General features: G+C 41.7%; 3 protein-coding genes across 4 annotated transcripts; 1 reads left to right on the forward strand and 2 right to left on the reverse strand.

The window, feature by feature from the left end:
• Nucleotides 1–1,440: 1,440 nt before the first annotated feature.
• On the reverse strand, nucleotides 1,441–14,266 carry LOC131881182 (uncharacterized). 2 transcript variants are annotated; one of them, XM_059227979.1, is made up of 3 exons: nucleotides 14,178–14,266; nucleotides 4,792–4,845; nucleotides 1,441–2,595 (listed from the first exon to the last, which is right to left on the reverse strand). In XM_059227979.1, exons 2-3 carry the CDS (start codon nucleotides 4,837–4,839, stop codon nucleotides 1,648–1,650), a joined length of 996 nt encoding a protein of 331 aa, XP_059083962.1. In that variant the 5' UTR covers nucleotides 4,840–4,845; nucleotides 14,178–14,266; the 3' UTR covers nucleotides 1,441–1,647. The 2 variants fall into 2 exon arrangements, with proteins under 2 accessions (XP_059083962.1, XP_059083954.1); XM_059227971.1 differs by lacking the exons at nucleotides 4,792–4,845; nucleotides 14,178–14,266 and adding an exon at nucleotides 3,109–3,388.
• On the forward strand, nucleotides 12,439–15,221 carry LOC131881133 (probable G-protein coupled receptor B0563.6). The gene is made up of 4 exons (XM_059227906.1): nucleotides 12,439–12,573; nucleotides 12,646–12,758; nucleotides 12,840–13,042; nucleotides 14,122–15,221. The coding sequence occupies exons 1-4, from the start codon at nucleotides 12,480–12,482 to the stop codon at nucleotides 15,200–15,202; spliced, it is 1,491 nt and encodes a 496-aa protein (XP_059083889.1). The 5' UTR covers nucleotides 12,439–12,479; the 3' UTR covers nucleotides 15,203–15,221.
• On the reverse strand, nucleotides 15,188–20,616 carry LOC131881080 (peroxidase-like). Its single transcript, XM_059227843.1, has 13 exons — nucleotides 19,909–20,616; nucleotides 19,400–19,688; nucleotides 18,339–18,604; nucleotides 18,064–18,246; nucleotides 17,802–17,995; nucleotides 17,551–17,737; nucleotides 17,268–17,465; nucleotides 17,053–17,200; nucleotides 16,807–16,963; nucleotides 16,544–16,720; nucleotides 15,563–15,761; nucleotides 15,378–15,483; nucleotides 15,188–15,300 (listed from the first exon to the last, which is right to left on the reverse strand). The coding sequence occupies exons 1-13, from the start codon at nucleotides 20,132–20,134 to the stop codon at nucleotides 15,228–15,230; spliced, it is 2,403 nt and encodes an 800-aa protein (XP_059083826.1). The 5' UTR covers nucleotides 20,135–20,616; the 3' UTR covers nucleotides 15,188–15,227.
• Between the last annotated feature and the right edge of the window lie 523 nt (nucleotides 20,617–21,139).

Raw genomic sequence — 21,139 nt, forward strand, 5'->3', positions numbered from 1 at the left:
GTATTTGAGATCTTAATTTTTTCAGTAAGTTCAGCAAGGTCAGATAAAACTGGACATAAATAGAGATGATTTAGCAAAGAGATTCAGAGAAGAGTAAGATATTGCAAGATCATCTTCAGAAACTATACTTTCGTTATTTCTCATTTTAAATAGCTTCTGTAAACAGAGGGCCTATTCAAATGGAATTTAAAATCTTCTACTTAAATCAAGCATTTCAAATCCAGTGTTACTTGTAAGCTATTTTACTCCTCTGAATTGCCGTCAACTCGTGTAAAAAAGTCCTATATAGGACAAAAATTGCATTTTGAGGTCAGAATGGAGGAAAAAAAATGTGGTGTTTGTCCCAAACTTCTGGCAAGTGTCCCAAGAAATGTTCAAGCATCGAAAAATGGGAAAAAAATGTTTAAGTGAAAAGCTTTTAAAACCGTGCTTTATATGTGGATGGGTAAAAGGTGTGAAAAAGACAGGCCTTTTAGAGACCTAAAGTTCTAAAAAAAACCTCCCTATAAGTGCAAATGTGTGGAAAATGATAAAAAAAGTCTGGAAAGAAAGCACAAATTGCATTTTGTTGCTCAATGTAGTACTGGTTTTTTTTGGACAAAATCGACATAAATTTGTCAAATTTAGCTGGGAATGAATTACCTTACTGTTTGTTTTTCACTCGTTTTTACATTAGATCTGTACTAATCCAATTGATCTAAAGTACAACCTTGAATTGATAAAAGTTTGCAAGCCTGAGAAAAAAGAAAAATAACACAGCGTTTCTTGGGCTAATTAATCACGTAAAGAGCCTGCTTAACTTTTCTTTGTTTATGAAAAATATCATTACTCTTCCCTGTATATTTTGATGGCAAATGAAAAATTGGGATAGAATACTCTTGAGCTTATCATCATTTCGGTTTTCATCTCAAAAGCAAGAACATGAATGGAACTCATTTCACACCATCCATACTTCCTGTTTTAATACAATTCGTATCCTCTTACTTTACGAATCCTAGTTAATGCGGTTATTGCTAAGGATGTACAGGTTGATAAAACTGTTTTAACCTTTTATAAGCATTGATAAATAATGTTTCTCTCATTGTTTATCTTACGAAGATTATAGCAAGTAGAAGTATAAATCACGAGGCAGAAAAACGTTTCAAGTGAATTGATGTTCCTTAGTTGGTTTTATCGCCAAAACACAGAACCTGGACTGGTTCCACAAAACACTTGGGTTGTATCTGGTAGAGAATTTATTATAAATTTAAGAAATATATTGTTATTGTTAATGCAAACTTATACCTTTTCAAGTTTTGTTGCTATGATAAATCCTAGGGTCTCACTCCTGAATTTCACTATTTTGATTACTTTTCAGGATTAATGCAATGAGAATATGGATAGACAAGGGCGTCTTCATCAAGTGAAACAATGAATACTGAAGGATACTTGCAAGGTTTTTCTTCCAAAGAACCGTGTATTTCATTGCAGGAAGGGAAGTTGAACAGAGTATTAATAAATAGTCTATATAAATAATACGAGGCCTTCACAGATGAAATCAATTAACACCGGATGTGAAAACAGACAAGGATAAGTCGGTATGTAAATCTATGGTAATGCCCAAGCTGTTCCTTAGCCTTTCATTCCAACCGAAAGTGGATCATGGTTTTAGACTCTAGCTCGTTGGAAAAGGTTCTGGTTGGCCGGTTTGTAATAAACTGGCGACGCTGTGGCACCGTAAGAGGGCGAAGCTGGTTGAGGAGCAGCAGGTTGGGCGTATTGGGGGACTACGGGCGCTTGGGCCTGTGAGGCCTGGTAGCTCACGGGCGTGGGGGCGTCATAAGAAGCTACGTATTGAGGCGTGGCTTCGGGTTCGTTGGGCTTGCGGCACCATTTCAATGTCACTGGCTTCTTCACCATCTTCGGGTTGTCCAACTTGAGGTGGCAGACTTCCTTTGGGATGTCCTTACAGACTTGTTGAGACTCCAAATGAGGCACGAGATTGGTGACGAGACGGCAGTGAGACGATGGCTGGAGATCGCAGATCTCCTCGGGCTTCTGAGTGGTAGATTCGATCACCTTATCGTGGCAGACTTCATCTCCGGGCTCCATTCGGCAGTTATCGGGGGCGCAGATCTGTCTGGGCTCCTTGGAACACCAAGTCTGGGGTTTCTGATGGCCATCCACCTCTTTGTAAGTGGTGTTACATTGGGATTCGAACCAGGTCTTGCAGACGGTCTTGGGCGGTTCGGCACTGTATCGAGATGGAGGCTCACATTTCTTGACCAAAGGTGTCATGCAAGATTTGAGGGTGTAGTTGTAAGCCTTCTCCTTGAATGTGATCTTGCACGCTTTCCAGAAGTGCTCCTCGCAGACTTGCTCTTGATTTGGACGGAATTCCGTGACGTAGGTTTCGTGGCACTGAGTGACATTTTGGTGCCAACACTCCTTCACAGTTTGCTTCTCCAATTTCTCGACGTACTTCGTTTTGGTCACGCAAATGGACCCATCGTCTTGGGTTTCGCCCTCTGTGAAGTCAATGGCGCCATTAGGCTCCTCTTCAATCACATCCATGGCCATGGTTATCATCGGATTCAGAAGGAGGATCAGGACCATCTAAAAAATGATTAACAAACGAGTGAGGCTATTGTCATTGATTGATCGACATTCAGGTCTATTGTGTTCAAGAGGCTTTTTGCATGAATGGCGAGTCGAGCATGGTGTGACAAAAACGTTCGCATTGATTGTTGTTCACTCCCTCCCTTCAAATGATTGACAGTAACGATCATTCTGGCATGAGACTGAACATGCAAAGCTATGCAAAAAGCAATCATCTCATTAAACCAATGATATGCCTCAACAAACGAAGTCGTCCGATTAATAGATGATGGACCAACTAAGATTGATGTTGACGTAATTCTAAGCTTCCTCAGGGAAAAAAGTTGAAGATTTATCAGCCGTACGCGACTGTCAAATAGTTGCAATGGCCGAAACCGTGAACCTTACTCTCGTGCCAGGCGTTTGAGAGGTCTTTCAAAAAATACTCACAATTGCTAGATGCCTTGGAATATCTGTGAAGCCTTGACTTACCTACTTCATGTGTAACACAACTCGGACTTTTTGTCTTACCTCCATCAAAATGAATCTGAGAAGTTTGGTAAGCAGAGCAATGTTTCCACAACCCACCCGCATGATCAACAGCACTGATTCACTCCACTGTTCATTATATCATTAGAAGATCAGTTTCGATTTCGAACCCATGGAGTTGTGATTTCTACCCTCCGGATGAGCTGGAAGCCGTTTTATTGGGCTGTTGTCGCGTCTCCTTTTCACAGGAAATCTCTGCGAGCGATCAAAGCTACACCACAACCACCACCACAATAAAAACCAACTCCCTTAATAGTGTATGCCTAAGCGATTCACTCTGTTCTCAACTGAAACAACGTGAACACGCGCATGAAAAAAAAGGTTTCGATTTCCCTTTGATTTCTGGATGGAGAGCCCTCGTTCGTCCATTGGTTCGCTCTTTCCTACCCTCGTGTCCATGACTTCTTTCGACGTCTATCCCATGCTTGTCGTTACAACAGTAACGAAATGACCATGACAATCACTCGTTGAGCTTCTTTGGCTTTGGCGAGCTTGGCAAGCGCATCACATCTTCCGCCTTTGAAGCGATGGTCTTTGTGTTGGGCCATCATCCGTAATGCGTATTTCTCAACCCATTACATCTGATACGAAAACTTCCATCCCCTATCTTTTATAGGGATCCGCTTCATTCTCCCCCTTTGAAACAAAAGGTCCATCGTAATAAGTGAAACTGAGATTTTGCACAGTTGCTCCATTAGATAGAAGACGACAAAGTTTGACGCGTAGTTTAACACGAAGTTCGCAGAGCGACGCAACTCTTACTTAAGGCAGCAATTTTGGCAATTGCTATTGATTCCAGTTTTCTTCCAAAAATCGAAACTTTTTTCACAATAAATTTTCTCGGCCTGTCTGTCGTGTGTGACTGGTCAGGTAGTTTTACAGAGTTGTAGCGGGATGCTTCCCAAGTATTTGATCCAAAAATTTGAGCTGAACATCACACTTCTCCTTGTTCGTTGTCGAGATAAACGCGTTTCACCGCGATTTCGTTGCCACGGACAAAAAAGAAGTTAAAATTGCTCTGAAGAAGATAGATATGATTCTTTTCCCAGGTTCCGTTTCAGTCCTTTCAACATAAATCCTAATTGAAAGATCATGAGATTTGCAATGGAACAAGATGATCGATGTTCAACGAAACTTGAATGGATCGCTTGAGTATGGCGGTGCCTCTAGGCAAATTTTGAATACCAAGCAAGACTCTACTGAAGAGTAGATTTTCGTTGTGTTAACTAGTAATTGATGGATGGAGAGCAGTTTCTTGCCTCTGGCTCACAGTTAGATCTATTCGACTTGAACTATCACACCCCTCCGAGTGTGTTGCCTCGTCATGTTTTCAGTGCATAAGATCACCATCCAGGAAGTAAGACCGTTCGCCTTGGAGAGTCATCCTAAATAAAGATTGAAAGACGGTGCCTCTAGGCAAATTTTGAATACCAAGCAAGACTCTACTGAAGAGTAGATTTTCGTTGTGTTAACTAGTAATTGATGGATGGAGAGCAGTTTCTTGCCTCTGGCTCACAGTTAGATCTATTCGACTTGAACTATCACACCCCTCCGAGTGTGTTGCCTCGTCATGTTTTCAGTGCATAAGATCACCATCCAGGAAGTAAGACCGTTCGCCTTGGAGAGTCATCCTAAATAAAGATTGAAAGACGTGGCCACACTCACCATCTTGGTGGCTGATATCGAGCTCCAGGTCTTGAACGAGTTGGCCATGATGAACTAGAACGAAATGGAAGCAGATCACTTGACTGGATATGGAGATCAACACAAACTGAGAACTCAATGGCAACTGAAGATATCCAGCCCCCTCCTCCGTATTTATTATTAATGTCCCATAAGCCACTTGCCATACCTCAAGCTATTACACGTGTGTGCTCCTATTAATTGTCCAACTGGAGCATCAGGGCGGACATGAGGGAGCTTAAAACCGCACAAACAATAACTATAACTAGTGCTATTGGTCCAAGTACCTAGTACTACATGGTAGATGTGCGGTACCGGTGGAGCACTTATTGGGAGTCAATGAACATACAGGCACTTATTGCTATTATTTGCAGATTCCGCAATTGTCCGAATAATCATCGGCTTGTGTGCGTCGAGCCCGTCCTCGGCGGCAAATGCTACATAAAGCGTCTCAGTCCCTGGCCAATCAATTTATGTGAACTCGATCCCACGAAAACAAGCGTAAGTCATGCTGAAACCAGTACGATCTCCTCTGGAAATGTGTCTATACACGCACCACGATTCATCTAGTACCTACGGTTGTTTATGCGTAAGCCAGGCATAGAGATGTAGTCTAATATAACACGAAATAATGGAATATGCAATTGCAACTTGAAGTAGAAATTGGATCGTTTATAACAATTAATTGACTTACTACATACAGCACATGGAAAACCTTCCTCAAACAGGAATGGTTTCTTTAATAACATTCCACTTGTCTCCTGCGTCAAGATAGAATTCCTCTTTTGAATCCGTTGAGAACAACATCTCGATTTTGATAGACATTGCTCGGATATTTGCGAATTGAAGCATATCAAAAGCCACATAAACTATTAGATGAAATGAGAGTTTTTGCAAAATTTAACCATGTTTGTATCATACTTATGGTGTTTTGATGTGAGCCTATTGCTTTAGAAAGATGTGCAGGAGGTGTATATTGTCAATGGAATTATTAGTGTTCATATAATAATCAAGAAAGAAAATGTGCCTTGACGAAGAAATGAGCAAGATCCAGTTATGTGTTTGAAGACATACAATGAATTAAAAAGTAACCATGACCTACTATTGGTTTGTGGAGAGTAATACCAGCTTGAATGAAATAAAATTTGTTACAGTAGCAATTGGATCGACGTCACTCGCCAGGGATGCTAACATACATTTTAAAAAAATATATTTATTTTTGTGCGGTATTAAAAGTACACCTACTCGAACAATTGAACAATATTTCAAGTAGCTAAGTTTGCTTTTAAACTTCATTGCATAGGTTTTTGAAATTTAAAGATCTTTGTCTGTTTTCAGCATCGAAGCTACAAAGCTTAGTTAGAACTGCATAAAGCACTAAAATCAAACTCATTTCCTAGGTTTTTGGGGTCAAGAAAGATGCCAAGATTAGTGCTAGTATGCTCGCCAATTAGGCATTGAAACCATCGTCGGGGACTAAAAGTATCTTTATTCGCAGGAAATGTTTCCCATAAAATGAGAGGCTAGGTTAATTTCTAAAACACACCACTCGATTGTTTTTATTTTTCTTACCCAAGCATCGTGTAATATAACGGAAAAAATTAACGTTATCAAATTCCCAAAAATGTAACTCTCCTAGTCGGCACTTTCGATTGAGGGACTGTAGTTTGAGGAGAAGCCATAAAAAAGCCACTAAATCCTCATTATTAAAGAAACTAGCTTTTTCGCGCAACTTGATTTTGCGGCTCTTTCTAACGCCAGAATCACTAATGTACCTTTTGAAACTCCCTCCCATCATGAATCGACTTCAAAACGGTGATGTCTTTGAATTTGCCCAGGGTTGGAAGACTCGCTAATGAAAGTGTAATCACTGATCACGACGCTTCTGAGACATGTAACGGTTGACGGAGAGACTTTGATAATTTCCTCATCTCCAAAACCAAAAGAAACCAATTATTCGCCCAAGAACAAATGGAACCTAAGAGACAATGAAAGTGCATTTGAGAACAACAAGTAAGGCGCTTTTAAGACGAAACTTTCATGTTAAGTAGATGTGGTTCTCTGCTTTGGATCAATTACCGAAATTGGTTCAAGAGAAAAGGAGTTGGCCCTCTTTTACACGTCGTAACACATTTTAGTGGCAATTCAATTTTGAAACAGGCATGAGAGCTATGCCAAAGATGTGCCGGAGAACTCATCTTTGAAGGAGTAACGATGAGATGATGATGCTTTTTGCAATGCTCATCTTCCAATTCCAAGTATCCTACTGCTCATGGTTGAAGATGCAATTCTTGGAGAAATTTCTTCGCGCTCTTTCTATTCTCACGAATGTCTTCCATGGCAGAAATTTGGGACGAGATTGAATTTGAAGCCTTCAAAGGAAGTTAGTGTGATAATTTTACCCCTTTTCGATTCATTAGGTTTTCTTGACATTGGGTCAAGCTGTGTTTTTGTATACTAACAAGTTTAAGTAATTGTACCAGCTTATGATGTGAGAAAGCAAACGAGGGATTAATTACCTGGTTTGAAGATAATGGAACACAAACTTTATCTTCTGAGAAAAGATAATCTCTTCTTCTCTAACAAAAGAATCATTTCGCCGGCGTTACTTGGAAAATCCTAGCCCACGTGAACAAAACGTAGTGACAAGGGTTTGTTAATTCATACGTATGAGATATGGTCATTTCCAAATCTTCAAGAAAAAGGTCCAAAACATGTCACTAAAATCCCTTTAGGTGATGGAAGTGGGTTGTGCAGGAATGGCAAGGTGAGAAAAAGCAGTGAACAGATTGGCACGCCTGAGTGAACTGCAAAAAGTTTTCCTCTTGCAAACTTTTTGTCCAAAATAAGCTCGGTACATCGAGGCCGAGTTGTCACATTTTCCTGTCTCTGGACCAATTCTCACCGCATTCTCCCTGATGTGCATCGCAATCAGTCACTATTCTCTTCAGATCCCCGGTTAGTTAACCTCAAAACGGCATTTCGATTGGTGAAGCCGCGATCAAGCAGCCAGTTTACCCATTTAAGGGTCCACAGCCAAATATCTCTGGACTGAGGGACACCATTTATTGGTGGACACACGTTTAGTAAGGCTCACTTGGCACTTTTGACGTTGAGAGTGACCACAATCAAGGACCGTAATTCTTTACCGCAATGAGATGAAAATGTAGAGTGGCTCATTGCTCTTGATGATGACGACGAGAGGACCCTGTAATATTTGCAAATGCAAATAATTTTTCTCTTTCATTTGGCCATAAAAATGATGTTGACAATCTGGTTCCGTCCAAAATTGAACGCTTTTTGCAAGTGCATGGTGGATAATATTTTTTGCAGGGTTTATTGTATCTTTGGAAACATTTTTTCTCATACGAAAAGGCGTCGCGTTTAAAATAAGAACTAGTCAGTCTGCTGCTAGTTGGTTGGCGGAAAAGCCATAAAAATCTGAGACTGACGATGCCATTCCAAGACACGCATGACAAATATTAGATAATTAGACGGATCCTCAGAGGTGTTCAATCGAACCGCACTAAATCAGGCGAGCTTGAAATAGACTCTCAAACACTGAAATTTGCACTTTGTCGTGCGAAGTACAAGAGCAACTATTACTCTAGTCCCAATTATTTTCAACCTATTACCACGTTTTACAACGAGGAGTTCGAAAGATTGGTTGTTTACGTTAGATTTAGCTTAAACTCATTTGTAATATGTGAGGGAAATATAGCTTTAGCATATCTTAATTAACAAACCTTAAATCGAGGCTTTGTGGTAAAAATGCAGGGTTTTAGGCATTTGAGAAGGAAATTGAACAAACATTTAGTTTGTTGACCATCTTTCCTGAAATATGTAAATAATGAAACAGTATGTGACTGACATTCGAATCTTTCGCTTTCCCACGAGAGGCTAATCTCACAGTGTGACAGGAACGATTTTGACCCATTCATGTTTCCCCTATTATTGTTTTACATGAGAATCAACGGCTACCTTGTTCAAATAATAGAGCCCATCGATCAAAATGAACAGAGTCAGGAAAGATATTTAGGGAAAGTGATCCTGGTAGTTGACTAGATTCATTTGATACGACCTGAGAATGAATTTATTTCAGCACTAAAGCCATGGATGATGCCAACGTAAATTAATTAAATATATTCATGTCTAATCCAAAATAATCATTGCGTCATTAACAATCTATCCCCATATAACTACGTAGAACAGAAAGATTCCTTTATTTACGAACAAATGATAATTTTTTCACTCATTTGTTATTACTATTTTACCCAAACTAGTTATTCAAAATCAAAATACTACCTTTACATAACAATTAATGAATTGCTCTTTTCGACCTTCAACCACATCTATTAGAATTTCTAATTTCATACACTTAGCAAATACCCTTCAAGAAATAAAAGAAATTATCCGTTTCAATGTTTGTGTAAACTTGCCGAATTCTTTATGGTTGAAAATGAAAGATTCTTAGGAAGATGCGATTGGTTAGATTCTCTACTAATGAGACAATGAGTATCTGTTCCTAACGAGCTATCCAACATACGTGCTTGATTTGCTTATTAAGCCGGGCTCATCTCTCAAGAAAAACTATTAAAACTACCGTCAGCTTAAGTTCTCAAATCTGACATATGGTACGTGGTATCGAATGCCACTTTGCCCGTTGGCAAGACATTTCTAACGAGACTGGAACGAAGTTATATCTTCAAAGTATCTACGTTGTATTTCAAAGAATGGACACTCTATTTCGTTCATCTTCGCGCAAGGTCGATTCATCTTCGGAAATATGTCAACCAATATTGTAGTTAAGAGCCGGAAAAGCCCAAGGGCGACAATCAACAACCCAAGTAGAGGCAATGGGCTCTTGGGCACCTTTAGAAAGCAATAATCAATGGGAATTGTTGAAGTGTACTTTTGTGCATAAGAGCCTACTACGAACAAGCACCATGCCAAGTATTCAGGTTTACCCAAAACTAAGGGCCCTTTGAAGCAACTTTCCTCGTTGGAACGTCATTGATCGTCTTGAAATAAGGATGAGTGGAAGGGAACATCCAACTATTCCTATTCAAGTACTAGACAAGCTAAGATTGATATTGGGTGGAATGGCAAAGGGGGCGGTATCTAGTCTAACCATGCGTCCTGTTTTAATGCAAAGCAGCGAGGAAAGTAATCGCTAATTAATGTGATATTTTATTACGCTGCTGCAATTAGTGTCACCTTTATTGAATGTCCAAGTCCGTTATGTCTGACTTGGAAACTAAAACGAGCCGTGTGTCCTAAGTGGCCTCAAGGAAAACGTATCCCCCTCTGCTCTGTAAATTGGAGGCCGGAAATGAAGGCTACAAACATGAGCATGACAGTATGAGCAAGGACTTTCTGTGGATAGTCATTGCATTTGGCTGGAATCGTTTTGTGGTGAGTCGATTTTTTTCCCTTCTCAGAGCCCTTCGCCTCAGAAATGCAATGCCATGCCTTCATTATACTGGTAATTGTGGTACTAATTGCAGGACAGATGCAAAAGCGCTTTTCCGGAATCGGTGCCTATGAAGTCATAAATCACGATTTATCTGTTGTTGGCCGCCATCCATCGCAATGGAACGGTGCCGATGTCTCCCAATATGGGATATGTGGGACAATGACTGATGAATGAGCGTGGATTTCAATGATTAAAACATCCATCGACTTGGACGATAATTCATAAAGTGTGATAACGGTTGTAATTAGAATTTTATCGGCGTTTGTAGCTCCAAGGCATAAAGAATTAATGGGAGACGTTCGCAATCCAAGCACACCGGATGTCAATTGGACTTAATATCCATGTCTATGTCAACATTTTGAATAACTGGCAATCATCTCCTGTTCTTGTTATGTTCGCCTCAAGACAACATCCACGATATCGATTGCTTGTCAAACTCAGGTTCATTTCTCATCCGTTTTTGTCTCAAAACGTCGCTGAGTGATGCTTCCGAAAGAATTATTCGCCCGATCAGGACCCCCAAAGAATGTTTTGAACTTACTTTCAAATTCAACAATTTGACAGCCTCGTGGCATCAAAGGAGTTGTTATCATTTGTCATGCAACGCAAGTTAATATATCACTGAACAATTTCGCTACCACAAGTGGAATAATATTTTGCCTCAAATAGCGTTGAAGTCTACCCGTCCTTTCAAATGTTGATCCATGAGAGTTTTCCTGGTTGTATGTTCCAAGGATGTCGAGTTTGAACTCCCAATTGAGGTAACGGTTCATAATCGGTGAGAGGAGTAGGGTACTCCTCGTCCATGTGTCATTTGCTGTTGTCTCTTTCGTGCATGATTTGACATGCGTAATTCAAGAGATCACCGCTTGGCAGTTCAAGAACCTTTACTGAGCAGGGATTGTGTATGCAAATGTAGGTAGTAGGTGGTTGTCGTCGCAGAGGCGTGGGGTTGTCTCTCAGCAAAGTACAAAGTACCTACCATTGAAAGAATATCTGCATACAAGTACCAAAGTTATTAGAATCGCTCGCGTCGATTCTGGTACCAACAGATTGAAGGACAATCACGCTTTGGTGGGAAAAACTGTGACTACTGAATGACGGCGAGAGAGACGGGGACTCGTACTTGTTTACGGAAGACGGCAATCTTGTGCCGGATTTGTTGGTCAGGAGTGGACATGATTACTCCTTACTTGACATGAATATTGTATTAACAACTTGAGTTCAACTCCTGGAAAAGCGTGTGAGCAATGCTATTGCGCCTCAGGGGATCTGATCAAGACATTTCATGAGCTTCTCGGGTTCACTTTTCGTGTCTCATTATCATGGTTCAGAAGCTTCTGGACGTATCACGTACGTAAACTCGTCCTGGGAGTAACTGATTGTTTTTTGGTTGCCACAGGATGGATGAAAGAAAGATGAGATAGTTGGACCATCGGTCCGAAAAGTAAAGCTTCCGTGGCTTCTACGAACCAAAACAGACCAAAACCCGACAGGCGTAGGTTACCAATTGTGATGACGGCTGTAGTACATGTAATAGGGAAAAGCCACCAAAAGTCATTAGTTAAATCATCGTTCTTAGGAAATAATTGCGGTTATTCGGGCTCGACACATCCGCATTCATCCTCAATAGAGAGATGCTGATCATTCATTGGAGATAATTGAACAAAAGAATCCGGCACCCGGCTCCTCCTCCGCCCTCCCCGCCTCTGACTCCTCTTGGTGTACATTTTTGCTAATAATCATGTGTGTGTGCAATCTATTTCTGATACTTCACACACAATCACATTGTTTGATAAATAATGAACTAATGATCTGATGACACCTCCTACTTTTGAGTCCAGTTAGGTGTAATCGCGTCAAATTAGTTAGCCGCGTTCGGCCATGATTTATCAAGACATATGGTTTGGTCCAAGCATTTTCCAGAAGTTCAATCCTTGATTGAGACTAGCTCATGTGGCTCAAATGAGAGTAAATACATCGACATTTGTCATGCCACGGCAATCAGAGATAGATCAACACCAATTATTGGTGGATCAACTCAAAATGGATGGAGGAACCAATCTTATCTCGTCAATTGCTTGGAGGTGAACGACTAACGTTTCGCTTATGACATGCCATAAACGTGTGCTTTTATGACATAGGCACCACTCATTCTCCATCCAGTCAGTGTGGATTCATAATAAGGAGAAAAATGAGCTTACTACCAGGTTCCACGGCATTTAGAGTGCCGAATTCCAAAGCCGAAGAAGATTCCCTTGCCGCCATCGAGTTGGCAGAACAGATTGGTGAGATTTGAGACTTCATTCTGAGCCGTTCCAACTATTCGTCGCATTATGAGACCCATTGGTTTGTTCCAGGCTATGTTATTTTTGCCCCTACCATTATCGCCGCCGGTATTCTCGGCTCTTTGGCCAATCTGTTCATATTGAATGATGGGAAGTTTTCCAATCGGTTCTACACATACCTAAAAGTAAGACTAGACCGCGACACATTCTGGTTTTCCTAACGGAATCGGTCCGCTTGAGGGTTCAACTAATATCATATTCTGTAGGGCTTGGCAGTGGCGGATCTCTGTTTCCTGTGCTTCGCTGTGTCCGGGATTATTCATGTTTTCCAAAACCAGGCAGATCGGAAGGAATACGGTGGGAATATCAACTACATCAAGCTATTTTACGAAGCCCATTTTGAAAATGGTATCATCAATGGCTTCCTAGCCTCATCCGTGTTCATCATCGTTATGATGACGATCGACAGGTAAATGGCTAAGTAGTTCATTGTGGAGGAATATGCGCAAGACAAGTTAATCGCGCACAACAAAAGACACGACGTTTCTACACACATACAGGGGATTTGGAATATTTTGGATCAAAAATGTGTTCGAGCCCTTATAGAACTTGCTGCTCATTCTGAAAACCAAGGGGTATCTAACAAATATATTTGGTAATCGCAATTGGCAAGGAAAAAAGAAAAGCGCAAGAACAAAGTAAAGTTTAAAAAAACAGGTATTCCTGCCCATGAGCCAATTTCATATCATGTTTGAAGCATGCTTTTTTTTGGAAAGAAACGCCCAGGAAACAGTTCTTTCTTTAGCTTATAATCCAACAACGACGGTTGTGTCATTCCAACTCAAATTAACAAATGACCATACAAATTGCTCGGACGTTTTGCCAGAATTGAAATATTTGAGTGTTGGATTACTTCCCACACTTGCATCATTTATTTCAATTCAAGCAAGGTTTGCATGCATTCATTTTTCATCCTTTTTTCTTCGAATCTGAATGCAGGTGAAATATCATGAACCCACCCTGTAGTCTAATTATCAAAGCTAAAACTAAATTCGCCTCTTTCTTTGGTTAGATCCCTTGTCCATCTTTGTGTCGTACAAACTTACAAAAGTCTTGATTTTAATGATTAATTTCCTGCACAGTATGGCTAACTCCAGTCCTTTGAGAGTCCAGCTTAGTCAAACCATTAGCTTAACATCTGAATCATCTTTTCTGAGGCTGAATCATTTGACCGTGCGTAGTAATACCGAGTGTACAAGCCGACTTTGATCATCAATCAACACTGCAGTAGCTTCCGAGCTCTAACTTAATATTCATTTAGCATAAAAAGTGACAAAAAAGACATCTCGACGTCGTGTATGCAACACTATCACCAGAATAATCCACAAAGGGAGGATGACTCTGCTCGATGGAGGAGGATCTCGAGAATTCGTTCGAATTGGCCATACATAGTCAGGAAACCGGACAGGATTAATGACCCTCTCTCGTAGTTTCAATTGAACAATACTAGATTGAATTCAGACTTGTATTTCCTCTCTCCCTGTCAAGGTATTTGGCGATCAGTCATCCCACTCTATATCGGCGACGTCGATCCAGCAACTCACCCCTGAATTCCCCGATCATCGACATTGGATTGGCCTTTTATGCCGGAATGGTGATTCAAGCCCCCAGATACTTCACTCTGTCGATCCAAAATATTGATTGTATCGTAGCCAATCGGAACGAGACTTTTTCGCCCCTTTGTAAATGTGAGAAATCCCAAGACGAGAACGGCGGGTTCACTTGCGTTTATATCGGGGAGGAGGTGGAATCCGTCACGGAATCTGCCGTTTGGATCACTTACGTCGTTCTGATCGAGATCATGATGCGAATCGGGCCCTGCGTCCTTCTGGTCACGCTGAACATCCGGATGATTCAAGACTTCAATGAGTCTCTGAGACGTCGGCGTCAGCTGATGGCCTCTTGTTTCAGTGTGACCTCCTCGGCCTTGTTCCCCATGATTGAAGGGGACGGCGAAGACCCCGAAAATCCCGAAACCTCGTCGAGTCTGTTTTCAATGAAGATTCCCAAACGGGTTCGGTACTTGTCTGAGAACTCGGTGAGTTCCACGGAGCCTTCGAATAAAGCCAAAACAATGTTCGGACTGGCTCCATCCAAATTCATGCCAAATATCTCTAAACTCCGGAGCAAGTTGGAAGGAAGCGAAGATGCCCGGAACCAATCTTTGATGATGTCGAGCAAGGAGAAGAATGTCATCATTGTCTTGGGAGCTATATCGGTGGTTTTTGTGGGTTGCAACATTCCACAATCGATCTGTCGCATTTTGATATCCCAAAAGTACGAGTTTAACACTGCATTTCAAGTTTTTCGAGTGATTGCGAATATCCTGGAGCTATTGAATGCCTCTATGAATTTTTTCATATACTGTCTGTGCAACCAAGAAGTGCGTGAGCGTGTTAAGCAATTTGGAATCTGTTGTAAAGGACAACTCTCGGGAAGGAAAAGAGCCCTTTCCATTTCAAAAGAGGCCTCCTCGGATGCATTAAAAGAGATGTTTCCAGCAGTTTTCCAAGGTCCTTCCAAAATCAAGGGAAAGAAAGTACTAACTCCGGAAGAACTGAGGGAATAAATTTATTATTTCACGCCTACTCCATTCAGTTATTTGTCCTCCAAGCCTCGAGGTTGACTCGGGGAATGGCGTTGCCCCTGCAACTAGCTTTTTGGTTCCTGAAAAGAAGATAAGTAGACCTCATTAGAACTGGAACTTCAACACCCCTCCCCAGCAAAAAGTGCCTAGGACTCACATTCCATTGGCCTTCTTAAAGGCTAAGGGTTGGACTTGTTGTATATTGTCTCCATTGTCGCAAATAATGCGCGACAAGCTACTCTCGCGCAAGGCATTCACTTGGTCTGAAAGACAACAAAAGGCAAATGTATTGTGTATGCCCAAAGCGACACCTAAAAAAACAAACAATTGAAGAAAACCTACCCAAAGTGAAAGAGCTGAGTTGATTTCCCTCCTCGAACCAGAACCGATCACCGAATTTGAGTCTTTTAAACTGATCGCCCACAATACATTGGAAAGTGGGACCGACCAACGCACCAGGAACAGAACGCTCCAAGATGCCTCCCACGAACAGATCGATATCGTTAATGGACGAATAAAGCCGTTGAAGACGTGGTACGAGCTGGAGAGTAAGAACGTGGAACCGTGTTGATGATTCACATTTTGTACCGATCAATTGGTTTTAAGAGCTAATAAAACGCTTTTTGTTGTATGAAACCAAGGCTACTTTTATCTTATAATGGTCTTTTTAACACTTGAGAATTGTTTTGTTTGTATTGGATTTACGAGCTCCCTAGCAAAGGGTTGACGAGCTTCTCAAATGCATACTTGAAGTTTGTCATAAGAATGAGGATCAAATTTCAAGTTGTTCTTCAACTTGGTAGAAGCTTTTCCTTTTTTCTTGTTACGTTGTCTCAACCGAGGGATACGGAAAACAGTCAAATACATTGTTTGATTTCAGTAGTCAGTTCAGGAGCAACAAAATCATTAACAAAATGTACCCCTACCTCACTCTATCATCAAGGGCCTTAAATAAATCAACGTCCACTTACGATTTTCGACCCCAAGGTTTCAACTACTAATAGTGAAAAAGGAAAAAAAAATAGTTATGGCACAAACAAAGTGCATTTTCGGGCTGATAATAGTTTCACCCAGAATAAAGGTATGTTGGTCTTTTCCATACATTCCCGATGGCGAAGGCCACTTCCCCCCAAAATATTATTACTCGCCCACTCAAGGCCGAGAAAACCTGAGAGAGAGAGAGCTTGTAGCAATTTCACTCAATCCCTTCTTACGACGTCGAAGCAAGTAGAGCATGAAATTCTATTCAAAAGTTGATGGATAAGCTGGATCATAGTTTTAGGTGGGTTGGCATTGGTCTTTCAGTCTCGAATTTTCACTCACCTCGGGAGATGAAACAACGTTAACCATCTCCCTCCATGAGCTTAATGGGGAAAGGCCGCAGAGCTTCCTGTACGCGGTGTAGCCCGGAAGTCCGTGATCTCGACCTCTCTGCAAATTGAGAGCCACCAAATCCATGCCATGTGTGGCATTTGATTCTTGGAACAGATGGTCTGTCAACTAAAACGAGGGGAGGATGGGAGGATGTTCAAATGTTAGCTCATCTTGAAATGGACAAAACATTTCGGTTCATAATACGCACTCACCTCTCGAGAAAAGCTGGTGTCCAATTCTTGAGCAGGCTGTGTCGTCAATCCCCGGAGGAAACTATCGATGGAGTTTTGTTGGTAGAGTTCGTACGGCTCCAATTGTTGGCTGTGAAGGTCTAGGGATTTCAATCGATTGCCGAAAGAGCCAAAAGATCTAGAGTGAAAAGGGGGACTTATTACTGCTACAGAACTGTTTCACGTGAAAGACTGATCTGGTTGGGTCACTTCTTCAAAAAGACTCACTCTATATGTCCTTGGACCAAACTATGCCCAAATCTAAAGGCTGCGGTCGCGAACGCGTTGGTAATAGAAGGCTCGATGGTTGGATCGTAATCTTGAGTCAAACCAGACCTGGAAGGGCTTAAATTGTTCCTATCCATGTACGTCATGCCTGGAACAGAAGGTAAAAGAAAGTAATCAATTACTCGCCAGAGTACTGATTCAGTGGAAGCACTCACCCAAAATGATGGGAAGCCATTCGTTGTAGGTGATATGTTGAAGCTCAGCACCGACAATTTTTCGAGCTTCCTGATACAAACGCTCGTCGTCCCAATGGGAATTCAAAAGGGACAATTGGGACACAATTCGGTTGTGCTCGCGCATCCATAACGTGTGCATGACTGTCAGTTGAGGTTGTTCGTTACAACGCCCATCGCCTAAATTAAAAAAACAGACTCAATGTCTTTCAAAATTACGATCTCCTATTCTCGTGTGAATACGGAGGGAACCCAAAAGACCTACCAGCTGAAAAGCAGTACTGTCGTTTGGAATGATCAGCGCATTCGTCCGGATCTAATGGGAGTAGTTCAGCTCCTCCATATTGCGTCACACGAAGGCGACCTCGCCGACCCAGCCTCAACAATCGAGACTCTGAGGTGTCGGAACCGTAAATATTACTCCCGTCAATGAAGGCCGTTATTTGGTTCACCTGAAAGAGGGGTGCGGATGAATTATTCGCTGAATTCTGAAAAGGTTCCCTCTCTATCCCCAACTTGTTCCCGAGCTCCAAGATGGCATTCAGCGTTCCTGGCAGGCATTGATCTCACGAATTCCATGCAACGTTGACCAGCTCGGCCATAAAAGGGATCTGAGGGAGAGATGCTTATGGGCAGACACTCGGGATGAGAAAGGCTTCCTCTGACGACGTCGCCATTGGAACAGCACAATATCTCGGTATCATCGTCGCCTAAAGAAAAAAATCGCTTATTTCAACCAATGCTTGGAACGACCAAAGAATACACGTGGGAACTTTACCCTCCACCAAAGGTGTGTGAGTGACATCATGATCCACAAATTGTCCCCATTGCATGAGGATTAGTGTGAATTCGGGGCTTGGGTTATCGTTGTCAGGAACGAGAGCCTCGCTCACCTCCCTTGGGGTAGGCAAACTACTCGACGTGGGATCGTCTCCTAGCTGTCCCCGAGGTCTTGAAATCCCTAAAAAAAACAGGGAAAACGCAAAAAATGGTACTCAAGTCTTTTTCTCCTTTTCGGGACGAATTTGATAATCGATCAAACGTGAGGCTCACCATCCTCGTATTCGGGATGTAGTAAGCGTTGAAGTGCGACATTGGCTTGACCCCAGATGGCATTTTGGCGATTATTGCATGATCCATCAATAGATCGGAATTTGAGGTCGACGTTGCGACATTTTTTGGCTTCTCGAACAAATCCAGTACTTCCGTCAATGGAGTTGCACATGTCGGAATCTTCCCCATTATCCACGGCTAAAGATGTGCCCACCAAAGAGAAAATGGGCAAAGCGTGGGTTCCTTGTTCTGGAGTCAGGTTTAGGCTGGAAACACGTGGGATGAAAATGAACAGTGCCGAAAAGTCAAGTGGACAGCTCCTCGTTTCTTGAGTGGATCAAAAGCTCGTTAGCAGGAGAAAGTTTCTTTTTTGTAAATGTTGATGGAAATCTCTAATATTCGGTAGTCAATATTTAACGGTTATTATCAAAGTCTTTCTTCTAAATTGGAATTCGAAAGTGGACCATCCGATAATGGGCAGATTTCTACTTAAACCGAAGGTCGTTTACTAAAAGTGGCTGAGTGGGCCTTTTCATATGACCGTTCGCTCAATTTTTCAATCACACGCCACTACAAAGGCCAACAACGACTCTAGACGTGTGCTGATTATTGGGTACTATACTCTTTAGAATCGGAAGCCGTTATGGAACAGAGAAACAGCAGGGCGAGGAGTTTTTTTTTCCCTCAATCGAGTGAGGTGTAAGTCAGCTCTTCGATGCATCATTTCTGCACATTGCCCAGACTAAAAGCCTCGTCCTTCGTAAAGATGGGATAGGGAAAGGTCTTGAAGAATGGCTTTTAAATGAGATTGGGCTTTCAAAATCCCCGGCGAAAACTTTCCCAATAGGTTGAGCCTGGAAAAATCTTCCGGTATACCACTTTTCTTCAAAGTTCTAAATCTTTTGTGATCATGAATTGACGATAAAAAGTAACAGGCATGGAAACGGGGTGGTGTGAGTGTAGTTGCACTGTGAGTACTCCATATCTTTGGCACACTTGGAACAATTCGACTGATTACTTCCTAGTGCATTTCATTTAATGGATAGGTGCCCTTCTCGTACCTTTCCTTTAGCACTTTGGATGCATCCACCAAAGTTGAGGCCTTTTTGCCCAATGATCTGGCCTTATTGTTGGTCTTTTGGAGACGTTTGTGCTTGGCGACAGGACTTCGAGATCCCCTCGGGATAACCAAACCAGCTTGCCGCAATCGAGCCTCGACCTGTCGACGAAATTCCTGACGTTGGATCGCTCCAATACTAGCTTGCTGAATGTCATTGCGTTGGATCTGGGGAATAGGAACAGGGGGTCTCGGGGGACGGCGAAGGACATTGTTTCGCCGGGGTTTGCGAACTAAAAGGAAAGGGAACGTCTTGTACAAGGAACTGATAACAAATCTGTGCTTTTTTAAGGTATGGTGAATATCTGGAATATATAACATGAAACACAAACAACAGCCATTAACACAAGGGATTATTGATTCTCACTGTAGCACTCAGACCCGCTAGTTAATAGCACCCACTTTTCAGTGGAGGCAACAAAAAACCAACGGGTTCTCTGTTCCTGTACTTACAAGTGGCCGTTCCAATGACGATATGAGGACAACATACGCCCAATTCTCCAGTTAGTAACTGACATGGTTGTTTCTGAAGTAACGGTATCTCATGAACAAATCGAACACACTTCACCAAAGGCTTGCATTGGCCTTGGTTTCCTTGCAATGTGGTGCAAAAACCGGTGAGTTGGCCTTCCGCCCAGTTCAGTAGAATGAACACGAATCCCAGATGAAATGCCAACATTTTCAGTTTGAAAACAATTGCTCTATGTTATGCATGCACTGACTCCATTGGCCACTTGCACGACAAACCAGAATAGACTGACGGATCTATCTGAGATGGTCTCGCTTCGCCGATATCCGAGAACCACCGACCAATGTGAGCGTTCATTATTCGCACACCCAAGGCGTTAGTTATTGATGAACGAGAGACTGGGGAATGAATCATCTCATATCCGGGTGCTCAGATCTCCTCTTCAAACTGATTCTTCCATGCATAGATCCTGGTAATTCCCCGCAATCTGATAAAGTTCAAATTACTACAGTGTGTTGAATTCTTTTGACCAAAATGTTGGTTGGTTCTTTAAACGAAGACAAGAACCGAACCTAGCCAACCATTCATATTTCCAATGAATTACTATGATTGATGATTTCTTCCCTGTCGTGAAGTGTTCGTGGCTCGGTCGTATCTTCGACGTTCACTGGCATTGGCATTCCCGTCTGTACCTAACTGCAAATATGGGCCTACCAAGTGTCTAAGGCCCGACACTCCCATCCATCATTGTTTTTGGATGCTCAACAGGTGAGATTGAATACTACAGCGTAGCTCAAATATACAGTACTTTAAGGCCAAATCAAAGCTCCTTAAACAAAGAACTTTGAAGTCCGGTAACACTTTCATTGCAACTTTGATGACACTTTTTCCTTTTCTGTTGTGACATAATTTGAAAAGTTCTTGCTAATTTTGTTGTCTGAGGGTGAGATGTAACTCATACATACACTCCTTGGAACTGATTAGCATTTTTGTAGTAGCTTTTGGAGCACTCTTCAGACTGCTGCTGATGAAGATGATGAGGTCGATAGTAGGTCAGTTGTCATCAGGAAGTGTACCGTTTGTTTGCTATTACATGCTACAACTGTCGTAATGGATTAAATGGATCATACAGGACTTCAAAACGAAATTATTTTTAAGGAAATAATTGCACTAACTTAATTGTTACTTACATGAGTGAAGAATTGTCTTCAATAT

This window comes from Tigriopus californicus, chromosome 1, assembly GCF_007210705.1.
Source record: "Tigriopus californicus strain San Diego chromosome 1, Tcal_SD_v2.1, whole genome shotgun sequence".
In the NCBI taxonomy this organism is placed as follows: domain Eukaryota; kingdom Metazoa; phylum Arthropoda; class Copepoda; order Harpacticoida; family Harpacticidae; genus Tigriopus; species Tigriopus californicus.